The sequence below is a fragment of the Coturnix japonica genome, chromosome 17 (assembly GCF_054131305.1).
Source record: "Coturnix japonica strain WE chromosome 17, WE-NBRP24, whole genome shotgun sequence".
In the NCBI taxonomy this organism is placed as follows: Eukaryota; Metazoa; Chordata; class Aves; order Galliformes; family Phasianidae; genus Coturnix; species Coturnix japonica.
Genome location: NC_140679.1, coordinates 2,816,664 through 2,829,159, shown reverse-complemented (window position 1 = coordinate 2,829,159; position 12,496 = coordinate 2,816,664). Strand labels below are relative to the sequence as shown.

The 12,496-nt window shown below is 47.2% G+C and overlaps 1 protein-coding gene across 1 annotated transcript in view; it reads right to left on the bottom strand.

Moving 5' to 3' along the window:
* The window catches only part of LOC146758031 (rho GTPase-activating protein 32-like), a 106,164-nt gene extending 94,637 nt beyond the window's left edge, over positions 1–11,527 (bottom strand). The window contains exons 1-6 of the mRNA XM_085518650.1: positions 11,364–11,527; positions 11,133–11,223; positions 5,395–5,449; positions 4,361–4,463; positions 4,068–4,200; positions 3,503–3,585 (exon numbers count right to left, since the gene is read on the bottom strand). Of these exons, the coding sequence (XP_085374776.1) occupies positions 3,503–3,585; positions 4,068–4,200; positions 4,361–4,463; positions 5,395–5,449; positions 11,133–11,223; positions 11,364–11,527 (629 nt within the window). The remainder of the gene's footprint in view (positions 1–3,502; positions 3,586–4,067; positions 4,201–4,360; positions 4,464–5,394; positions 5,450–11,132; positions 11,224–11,363) is intronic.
* Between the last annotated feature and the right edge of the window lie 969 nt (positions 11,528–12,496).

Here is a 12,496-nt window from a genome sequence, read left to right as displayed (position 1 = left end):
AAAGTAAAAGATTATGTGAGCTTTACACATTTCCGTATCCTTATACAAAAAAAGAGTATTGCACTTGTCATTATCTGAAGGTGTACTTGTTCTGTCTGCTATTGAAATTTGTAACTGATGTCTATAGAGTCACTGGGTAAATATTTTAGCTGTATGGTTTTGTGTAAATATTTGCCTACAGAAGATTACTGAGACTTAAGTGCTCCTTTTGTTAAGCTTCAATGTAACTGATCTTATATCAATACAGGAAAAGACTACCTAGCATTTAACTACCATTAAAGCAGAACCGGCAGAAGAGAACACTAATAAAGGAACTGAAAGCAGCCAATTTTCAGTGCTTTCAGTTAAAGCACTGAAACAAGAGAAAACTGAGTTGGAAGTGAGAAGAAAGCGCAGTGCTGATGAAGATAAGCCTACTGTGGAAGAGCCACCTCCAAAGAAAGGTACAGTTTCTTCCACCGTTGAACAGGGTGTCTTCCAAAACAATAAATTGCTTCCTATTCCGGATAGGAAGCAAAAGGCTGTGAAGCGCGTACCTTATGGTATAAGGAGAAAAGCCACTGTGTTAAACTGTAAATAGAAGTAACTGTTATGTAAATATCCCTTTTTCAGAAGGTCCTATGCTGTTCATTTTTGAATGCTTAAGAAAAAAAGTTTTTTGCACTATTTTTTTCCTTTTTGCTGCTTTTTCCTCATCTGTTGATGCACTTGCAGATTTGGTAATAGTTTTAAAGCAGTTTCTTTAGGATTGTTTCAACTGCTGTTGCTGATCTTCTGAGTAGCATCAGCTGCTCAAGTGCTTTTTTTTGTTTGTTTGTTTTGTTATTCCTGAAGCAACTATCAAAATTGTTGATGACCTGCTAATTGCTCGCTCATGGGCAATATTTGAGCAAAATGGTTTGGATAAGCTCTGATGCATTTAACTTCACTTCTGGGCACAGCTGAGCATCAGTGTTCCTAGAATTACGGAAGGCATATACAATGTAGAAGGGAAAATCTAAAACTTAGCTGTATTCCCTTCCTTTCTTGTATTCCTCTTGCAAAATATGTGCAAGGGAGAAAGTCAAGGCCTTCTTTGGATGAGATGCTGTTCTTGGATGATTTGTCCCTGCTGCCTTTATTTGGCATAAATATTGAATCCTAATGTGACCACTGAATGGCATCACGTATAAGCATCTTACCAGAGACTGAGGGAGGGATGTGGACTCCTCCATACTCCAAATAGTAGTGGGTTTGTTCTAATCATATGACCAAAGCTCTCATTTAAAAATTAATGACAGCAATGCTCCACATAGGAATTAAAATGGGTAGCTGATAGTCACAATGTCAGCATGAAGTTTTCTGTTAAGAAGTACTGAGTATTCAATCATGTTAAAATTTTCTTCTATTTGTGAGTATTAATAGCGTCCAATTTCAAAAACTGCATAATATATATTCTTTAGCTATGTTAATATACACAGTAGAACAATGAGCACAGGTATGTTGTGCTGGTTCTTTTGTAGAATTAGTTATATAAGTAGCACGAGCAAAAGTGTTTTAGGAGATGCTAGGTTATCTCAGCTTCAAGTTCAGGGTATTTACACCATTCTCTGAGCTTTTAGGTCTTGTTTCCTATGCTCTGTAATAATGCTTTTTCCCTACTTCTTGTGTAAGGAGTTTCTAGACTGAACATTACACATCTTCTCCCTAGTCTTATTTATCTTGCTTTAGTGTTTGCTTGTTGTTTTCAGCATAAAGTGTTTAGATTACTTATAAATCGTATTCCCCTCACTAGTGTTGCTGGGAGCAGCAATCAAAACCCAAAACCTGGTTTGGGGTGGAATATGCCACTGCTGTTTCTTCAGTATGACTTTTAAATCAGTTGAGGGCTGTATATAAAACTCCTTAGATGAGTTAAGAGGCTGTTTCCATGCAGTACATATGAATCTGTATGTAATGCAGGCTGCACATGGGCGCTATAAAATTCTGCATTTCTGTGGTTGTAGTAATAAAAGGACTGTACAAGAATCACCATGGAATATATTGTTGTGGTGACACAATCCCTAGTAAGTCTTGACTTACATTTATTTTTCTAATACTTAAAGTATGCATATTATGGAATGGACGTAGCTGGATTCTAAAGCAGTGATGAAATACAGCAGAAGTCGCTTTTGATAGAAAGAAAATGCATGTGATTTTAGCTAATTGCTCACCAGTTAAAGAAAAAAACAGCCCCAAGCTAATGGAATATTTATGGAAACTTGAATCTGCAAATTTGTACAACTTTATGAGTGAACTTTATATGCAAAAGAGTAAGTGTGGACAGAAGTAGGAATCCTCATAATTTGTTTAGAGATCAACTGAATAAGAGAGACAGATATCAACACTTAAGTGATCAACTTGTCCAGGGTTTTATCTTTCTTTTGAAAGTAAGAGGACTGTGAGTTGGAATGAAATTTCTTAGAGAACTGTTTATCTACCATTTAGATGTAGATGGAGTGATTCCTGGCTGCCTTATAGGGATTGCTGAAGCAGGGAAGATAGAAAGAATATAGCTGTGAATTATCTATCTCGTTCCCATGTTTCTTAAATCTAATTAGATTTTCTACTGGTGTGGAGTGGAAGGTTTGAGTAGTGCCATGGTAAAAGTGTTCTTCCAGACTGAAAACCTTTTGCTGTTAATTCTGTATAGAAATCTGAGGCACCTGATTACGTGTCCAAAGAACTTTAATTCCTTCACTAGTATCAAATACTATGTGATGTGAGGGTATGGCTTGCACTTAGAAGTTGCTACTTGGTGTTGTGAACTGCTATGTAATAATGATTTTAATCAATCTGAGCTACATTCCTTTTCCCTTTTTTTTTTTTTTTTGTTTGTTTCTTTGTTTTTCAATAGTTGTAAATGAGAGAAAGAAAAAGAACACTGTAGATCAAAAGACAATTGAACACATGAAACAAAAGTGCTCCGCGTACCGAAAGGAAGTACTAGCACTGAGGGAAAGAACTGAAATCTTGGAACATCATTTAGCTGTGCTTGAAGAACAATGCGGAAGAGAAAAAAATAAAAAAGAAGATTTCAGTAAGCAGGTAACAAGCCTGCGTATTCAGCTTTCTTTTTCTGAAGAAACAGCTGATGTCCTCCGTGAACAAATTCTGCAGGGTCAAGCTGACTATCGGGAAATTGCTTCTGAACTGGATGAACAGAAATCTATAAATATGACACTAGAAGACAAAAATGCCCAACTAACTAACAACATAGAAGTTGCCAAAGAATGTATAATTGATAAAGTGTCACAAGTAAAAGAAATGCGGACCAAATTAGATGAATTATACAAATGTCACATACTGCACCAACCGTGCCCCTGTGCCAAGGAACTGACCCAATCAATTTACCCAGTGCAGCCTTCAGCCGCTGCAGCGTGCACAGGCATGATGTTGCAGGTGTGAGGCAACACCTGGAATCGCATCATCGCCCTCTGAAAGGCAGCAGGGCTGAGCTCCGCAGACCGAGTGCAGCACTGACCTGTAGTGAGGAGCGGGCAGCTGCTGGATGGCGTCCTTCATTCTCTGCACCCTCTCCTCCTCTGCAGCAGCGCAAACAGCGTCCTGGAAAAAGGCAGGAAGGGATTCAGACACCAGTCAGGCTGGAGAGCTGCCACAGGTTTGGGAACAATGGGGACAGCGCGCTGGTGGTCAGCACCGAGGCAGACTAAATGCCTTCCAAGAGGCATCAGGGGAACACAGCAGCACGCAGCCTGTGCCATCAAGGCCAAGCAGTGCAAGCTCTGGGGGGCTTTACAGCCTGATTACACAGGCAGCAGGCATTTGCCTCCAAGATGCTATTAACCCCATTCTACCAATAGCTGGGGAACAGCAAAGGAAAGGGAATTCTCACAGCCATTGTGAATAGCTTAAATAAGCACCTCCTGGCACCACAAGTGCCATCAGTGAGAGGTAGGATGTGGCAAAGACATGCCTCATGGGGCTAACAGAAAGAAGACCTCAGAGCTGGGGCACTGCTGCAACCACTAGCCAGGACGCCCAGGGAACAGGTACGTGTCATTTCCAAGACATTGCCCTGAGCTTACCAAGAACTTGTCATACAGCTGGTCGGTCAGCAGAGGGTTTGGGAGCCCCCTGAAATACATCTTACACAGGGAGCTCACGCTGTGAATGTCTCGGACGCTGAGCTCTGGCACCTGCTCCGTATCGAATTCATGGCTGCAGAGAAGGACACAGAATTGGGCAGAGGGCTTTGAGAAAGACGAAAACAAGTCCACAGCCACACAAAATACAGTCAGGAAAAGGAAGGGGTTCCTCTGAATGCCCGCAGCATGGCATTGGCTCCTACTGCCAGCTGTGTCAGTCGCAGCAGTCTTACCGTAGTTGCTGGATCTTGGACATGACACCGGACAGGCGGTATATCCCGCGCACTACGCTATGCTGCTCAATGAATTCCGAGCAGGTCTGGAGGACCTGGGGGACTACAGAACAAGAGCCAGCGGTTAGCTCAGCTTCTTACTCAAGTCCTGGTTCAGGCCGTGCCCTTCTCACATTCCATCCACTAAGTCCAGCCAGGCTACCGCTTGCTTCCTCCTTAGAGGAGAAAGCTGGCAGAGACAGCTGTGAGGAAACCGCACAGAGATGTGTTCTTGGCTTTCCAGAAATGCCATGATGTCACGGAGTTCTCTCTAGAGCTCACTCCGGGACAGTGGGCACAAACCCGGGGCAGCAGGAACAAAAGCCCCCCCCCCTTTTCTCTATCGGCACAGCGCGGCGCAGCCCGGCCCGGCCATGTGCGTTTCGGGAGAGGGGAAGGGAAGGGAGATTGCGATTAGGTCTAACAAAAAATAAGGGAGAAAAAAGGTGATCTGAGAACGAATGGCAGTTTAATAACCTAATAACACTAAACAACAACAAGAGAGTTTCAACAAAGAGAATACCAAGTCCCCAATCTCACTGATGGAGCTGTGGAAGGCAGGAAGCTCTGACCACGTTGTCTCCTCGCAGGGAGCCGGGCCAGCAACCCCGTCCCCTTCCTCACTTCCCTTCCGGTGCCCCACCCCACATGCCCATCAAGGCAGCCCACAGAAAAAAAAACTTGTCCCCTTTACTCCCATTATGAGGCATGGTGTTCTGATGTGGAATACCAACACCAACCAAATTGCAAAACCATAACACATGACCTATTAACAGCCTGGAGAAAGTAATTCTGGCAAAGCCACAGACACTTCAAGTCCCATCACAGCTCCCTAGAAAATCTAAAGACTAGAAAAGCTAGGAAAAGAATCCAGGATGCTCTCTGTTGCCAGAAGGCTTCCTGCAATTTCAGGCTGAAACAATTGCTAAATATGATCTCCCTTTCTCATTTAGATACACAACAGAGGAAGATCTCAGGAATGGGCTGTTCCTTACCATCACGGCCAGAGCGGAGAAGGTGCTCCCCCAGGTCACACCCAAACACCCCCTCCTACTTTGGCTCCGGCTCCGTCGCTCTCCTGGGGCGGGCCTTCACCAAGGAACAAAGGAAGGGGAGGAGCTTGCCCCGTCTCCTTGGCACTGCGCAACATAACAAAGAAACCAGTTCACTTCAGGCTTGGCTCAGTTGGATGAGGCCAAACATAATGCATTCGACAAAGCATGTAATAACGGGAAGAACATTCCCAACAAGGACACGCAAGAACAGATTTTCCCTATCCCTGGAGGTGCCCAAGGAGCTTAATGCAGTCAGCTTGCTAAGCTTGCTGAACTTAGGCATTAACGAACCCCCTTAAAGCCACATTCTGACCCCATTTTACTAACCCGCATTATCAAATGTAACATATGTACCTGGCTTTGGCAAGGAATTCAGGAGGGACTCAGGAACTTTTCCACTGATGAGTTCCACGCACTCACCAGGGAAGAATCCAACCTGTAATAAGAACAAAAAGACAGGTGGGAATTAGCTCGAGCCCAGAGCCAAAGGGAAGGTCCTCTGACACCGACACAGGGCAACTGTTTGCATCCAGAAGCCATCCTGTGCAGGCAGAGAAGCTCCAACCAGAGATTCCCGACTCTACTCAAGTTGTGCTCTCTAGTCGGAAACGTGTGCCTACCTCAAAGCCATGCTTGCCTCTCCAACAGGGGCTCAGCTCCTTTGGTGGCATATCAACAATGCTCACCAGATCTCCGACCTGCAAGAGATTGAAACGTCAATCCCACATTCAGCAAATCTGGTTGGAAAACACAGCTCAAACGACTGCCTTCTTCTATGCATGACAACAAGGAACGCCTGTAACTGCTTATCTCAAGGGAGAGCTCATCTGGCCCCTGGGCGACGTGGCTCTTAATAACATGGGCCGCCGCAATCGCTGGAACGTTGAGAGATGACACAGCACGCTCCAGCTGCGGCTTCCGCATGTTATGAGTATGCAAAACAGAGCACAGGCCATGGTCAAGATCTGAGGACAAACCAGGAGGATTTCAAGGTGAGGAGCACATCTTCTGAGAAAGGTGCAGCAAATGCGCTCCGTTCTTATCAGGAGCACTTCAGAAGGAGCTGCATGTCTCATAACAATCGTTTCTCTTCCTGGCGTGCATTGCCAGGCCATGCAAAGATGCATCTCTCTCTACCCAGACTAATCAGCAATGGCACTGGCGCAGACAGCTGGCCAGGCCCTTTTTGGCCCATTCTTTCCTGCAGGAGAGTACATCTGCAGCTCCCTCTGCTGGCTCAACACAGGGAACAAAGACCAGCCAGAGCTTCATACTGTACCTCTGTCGCCGCCACCTCAGGCTCACGGCTGATCCCACTGCATGCGACACCCATCATAGCAAGTGTGAAGTGCTGGAACAGAGCAGAAACACACTTCTGTTTTCTCTATTCACACAGCACAGTATGGACAGACTTCTTCAGAGCTACCCGCGCATACCCTACGGCAAAACCATGTGGGGGGACAAAACATGGCACGTACCTGGCAGTGAGATCACCTCAAGCTATCTGCAGCAGTTCCTTGTCGCTTTGCTCAGATGGAATGAGAGCAAAAGCTGCACCAAGGCAGCGGGTGGAGGGCGAGGAGAGGAGAGAGAAAGAGCAGGTCAGTGAGCAGGGCTAAGACAGTCATGGAATAACACACACAGCACAACCGTTCCATCCACTTCCTGCAAGACATGCTGAGTCTCAGGCTACGTAATGCCTGTTCACCTAGCAACTTTACAATGCTTCCACTACTGAGCAAAGAAGACAACGGAAGAAGCACGGGACGGGTGCCACCTTTACAGATATCCCCTTCGGAACATGTGTACCGGGGGAAAATTACATCTGATGGTCAAGAGTAAGCAATACAGTGCTGTGAGCTCCGACAGCCAGCAGTTCCCAACACCTCACTGCCCACCCATCCATCCCACGCTGGTTCAGCTTACCTACAAGCTGCTGCGCACGACGGTGTGAAGAAAAAGGCACTAAATGCACTAAAGGCACAAGAACAACAAAACAACCAACCACTCTGACCACTAGCTCACCCACAAAGGAACACAGAACGCACCGCTCCTCCCCTCATTCCAGCCGCTTCTGACATCACCAACGGCCAACAGCCTGGTCCACCATGACCCCCCACAAGGCGGGGAGGCAAGACCACGTGGTCACATCTGATTCCAACACGGCTGATTCCACAACATTCCAGAACTCAGTGTGGGCTTGGAATTCTATCCTGGTGTGGCAGCACAATGGGAGGTGTTAGGGCACAGCTGAAGAGCTGACAGACACAGGTTTCCAAAGGAGGGTGCCAGATTAACTCTGAGCATTCTTTTGCAGGGCTCTTCGGGATGCATCAAACAGATTTCACAGCCTAGGTTATTTCTAGAAAGTCCAGTTGACAAATGCTCACTTTGTCTGGGTAACGCCTTTATGCATCATGAATTAAAAATAAAATAAAATGAGCACGTGACCCTATGAAACTTACCTCTCTGCTCTTGTTGTCAGCCAGACACCTACGATGAGCACTACATTTCCCTGCTCCTGATTGAATTCTGTGTTCCACTCTGCTCCATCTCAGGGTCTAAAAGAAACACAGACAGAAATGATGAGAAGATCCTTTTCGCAGACGAAAGCAGAGGCTGCACGCATATTCTCTTTAGCAAGAAACACTACTTGAGAATGCACAGATAGTTTTTTGAGAGGTAATGTGAAAGATAACAGAAAGCAAATAGATTACAGAATCACAGAATCACACAGAATGACCCGGGTTGGAAGGGACCTCAAGGATCATGTAGTTCCAACCCCCCTGCCTAGCAGGGCCACCAAACATACACCTTTACTAGATCAGGTTGCCCAGGGCCCCGTCCAACCTGGTCTTGAACACCTCCAAGGACGGGGCATCCACAACCTCACTGGGCAGCCTGTTCCAGGGCCTAACCACTCTCCTAGTGAAGAACTTCCCCCTAACATCCAACCTAAATCTTCCCTCTTTTAACTTAAAACCATTTCCCCTAATTCTTCTATTGTCAGCCCTTTAGAAGAGTTTACTCCCCTCCTGGGAGTATGTTCCCTTCAGGTATTGAAAGGCTGCAATGAGGTCACCCCGCAACCTTCTCTTCTCCAGGCTGAACAAACCCAACTCCCTCAGCCTGTCCTCATAGGGGAGGTGCTCCAGCCCCCTGATCATCTTCGTGGCCCTCCTCTGGACCCTTTCCAAAATCTCCATGTCTTTTTTGTACTGAGGGCTCCACACCTGGACACAATACTCCAGATGGGGCCTCACAAGAGCAGAGTGGAGAGAGGGACAATCACCTCCTTATCCCTGCTGACCACCCCTCTCCTGATGGAGCCCAGGATCCCTTTTGCTTCCCGGGCAGCCAGAGCGCACTGCTGGCTCATGTTGAGTCTCTCGTCCATCAGGATCCCCAGGTCCTTCTCTGCCGAGCTGCTCTCAAGGACCACTCATCCCAGCCTGTACAGGTGCCTGGGGTTCCCCTGGACCAAGTGCAAAACCTTGCACTTTGCCGTGTTGAACCTCATTAGGTTCACCTGAGCCAGCTTTCCAGCCTGTCGAGGTCCTCCTAAATGGCATCCCTTCCTTCCACCGTATCGACTGCACCACTCAGCATGGTATTGTCAGCAAACTTGCTGACGGTGCACAAGAAGTTGATCAGATCCAACCCCAAGCAAGCACCAAGCCTCCTCAGGAAACACTTTGCCATCAGCTCTGTCATCACCTTTCCTTTCCTCCACACCTCAATCCCAAAGTGGTTTCCACATCTGCCAGCAAGAGTTACATCCCAACTTCTCATCTCACAGTGCTTCAACAGCACCAAATTTGCTTCCGGGGCCCTCCTTCAACTCACTGTGCTAACACTCATGATTCAAATTACACAGAAATCCTAGCAGAAGTTCTCAGTGAGAACTGCACCTAACATTCCTCCTTCTACAAGCAAACAGGCCCAACACGTGGTCATGAAAATGCTTTCATCAAAAAGAAGCAGAGATGGCACGGCAGGACAGACGTACTCGGTGTGCATGTCTGAAGCCATTTGAGAACCTAGTCGTTCTTGCTGCAGGACCCCTGTCTTCTGTTAAAAGCTGAACGGTCCCCAGAGCACCTGTTTCCATCAGCTGCCACCATCCAAAGCAGCCAGCCTTCTTACAGTCACCTGGCCCAAACATCCCTTTTGCTCTACACTTGATTCCTGCAAGAGATGGGAGCTCGGCACGCACACCATCCTTCCAACATCCCATCCCAGCAGCAAGGGATCACAGCGCTGGCACAGCTGAAACAAAAAGGGTGTGTGAGTTTCCTGTTAGCACTCAGTGTGAACAAATCTACCACTGAGCAACACCGTGAGCCCCCACTCACCTCAGCACAGGTCAACCTGTAACCCCAGCCTTCCCCTATCCACGTGCACACGCATACTCATGCGCCACCCTCCCTGCTCAGCACACCCCCACGCACGCACCGCATCGTGTGCCCTCCTTTGCATTCACAGACGTGTTGGAACCACCCCTGGGAACACGTACGTGCCTACACCTTCCAGAAACTAAGAAGCTGAAGGCATTGCAAACTACACATTGCCAGGGCACAGAAGCTGCTAGAAAATAACCAAAGAATAATGGAAAAGACTACTGACCATCAAGAGGCAGGAAAACCAATCCTCAGCAACAACCTGTGACACCAGCAACAACCTGTGCAGCAGCAAGAATGACTGGAATTTATGCAGGAGATGGGAATTGTATAAATACAGAGGCAATCCTTTGTTCAAATCCCAACCTTGGTGGAGTGTAGACTCCCCTCGGGCGCCCAGCGCTGTTTTGCTCACTTTACTGCCTTGCTTAATTAAATAAAGCTCTCCCTTTATGTATCACACTGGACTTTGTCTGGTTTTGTCATGAGAATCTATAACAGTGACCTCCTGGGCAGCGGTCCCTCTGAGCAGGGACAGCGCAGAGCCTTCTCCACGTGCCTCCCTCATCTGGCTGTGGTCTCCCTGTTTCTCAGCACTGTCCTTTATGCCTACCGGAAGCCCCCCACAAGCAATAGCTTTCCTTTCTCACAACTAAATTTATTTTCATCCTTTTATATTTCACAACAGCTGTAGGAAACTGCAAAGCTCCTCAGCACAGCTCTCCCCTTTCTGAGTCAGGCATGCCTTACAGCACCTCAGCACCTCTAATGAGGGGAGCAATGTAGATTGGGCTGAACCAGGGCAGCCACAGCCACTACTGGAGAACTGAGACATGGTCCGATTGTTTGTCCTTAGTGGGCTGATTGGAACAATTTGGGTTTCCGTCCGTGTCATCATAGGAATTCCATGTTGTAGATGTCAGGAATGTATTCACAACAATCACTGCTGATGATGGCACAGGTACCCTCCTGGATAGCTGTCCATTTTTCCAGTGCTACATGATTCTCCAAGACAACTTTTCTCATGAGTGGTGCTATCATTCAGTGGAGAGATGTGCAGCTTGTGGCGAGAAGACAGCCATAGCACAGAACCACCAAGCAGTCCATTTATATCGATGTCTGGTGAGAAAAGTATGGCAGTCAGTTGATGTCTGTGGCTATTTGGAATGTATTGCACTGGGTACGTAGGGTCATCCCCAAGTACACTGCCTGGCACTGCCATACCCCAGGCGGGACCTTGGTCCCAGCTCCAGCTCCTGCCCAGTGCAGCAGGTTTACTGGGCCAGACGGGCTGCAACCAGGGGAGCAGCGGTTCCCAGGCGTGTTGCAGCCCGGGTTGGGCTCCGAGGGGCACAGGAAGGGGTTGCAGCTGGGACAGCGAGGAAGGGAGTAGAGGTTAGCATTCTCTGCTGCCCGGTTGGCTCTCTGTTTCAGAGTGCAGCTGGGACTGCTTTACTTGCTCTGGGCCACGGGAGACACGAGATGACCTCACTCCGCAGCTCTACATACATGGACTGTATTGTAGCTTTAAACTCCCCGATGCCTCCTTTTGAGTGTCTTAATGTGAAGTCTCCAAGGGGGGAATTTTCACTCCCCTGCCCACCCCCCGCCCCAGCAGCTCCCAGTTTCCCCTTGGGGACCCCGTGGGCAACATCTGCATTTGTAATCCGCATTAGCCAGAGTGTTATCAGTGTTGCTGCTCATTGTGTTCCTGTGCAGGGCCTGCTGTGCCACCCCCTGCAGAAGGGCTGGGGAGGGCTGGGCTGGCACATTGACTGCTGTGTTCCCTCACAGCTTCCCTGCCATTTCTCTTGTCCCTGCAGGCTCCAGTTCACCTTCTGCCTTCCAGCCATGATCATCCCAGCCTTCAGGAGAGCAGAAAAATCAAACAAAATGAGAGAGAGAAGAGTACCCAAAGTAGGAGTCAAACCATGATAGTGCGAGAGCAGCACGTGCTTTTCTCTGTGGGGAGCTGAGAAGGCCACAGGCAGAGAGCAGCTGAGGTCTAGTCCGGAGTCTCACCCCACTTCCTTTTAACGCCAAGTCCTCTGGGGATGATCCCCCCCCTCCCTCCCTGACTATGGGAACCCAAAATGCCGAAAATGGTGGTAACACGGAATGAGAACATGAACTCTTTAACTTCCACTGGTCTGTATGATGTTCTGATGTGGAATACAGACAACAGAAATCATAAACCCACAACACAGAGGCACTGACAGATGTGAGTCTGAAAGCACAGATGCCAGCCAGGAGCCCAGGGATGGTCCATAAGCTGCTGCAGGCTGTAGTCACTGCACAATCTGATGAACAGCTGTGTGCTGCCTGCTGGACTGTAAGTTTCTGAGAACATCTGACCCCAACAGCTCCAGAAATGTCTCAGAAGATGCAGGACAGACAGAGTCACTGCATGTTCTTTATTTTGTTAAGGTTCACGGAGAGGCTAGTTCATAATGTACAGTGTGGCTACGCTACAAAGGTGCAAGCTGAAAAGGAATAGATTTCAATCCTAAGGTTTTAGTGAAAAACATTACAGTATTAAAAAAAAAAATGAATAAGATTTAATAAATTACACTTATAAAATTGCACAAAACATACAAAAAGGAGAGTTTGATTCAGTAAAAAGCTCAATACAAGTCATGAAT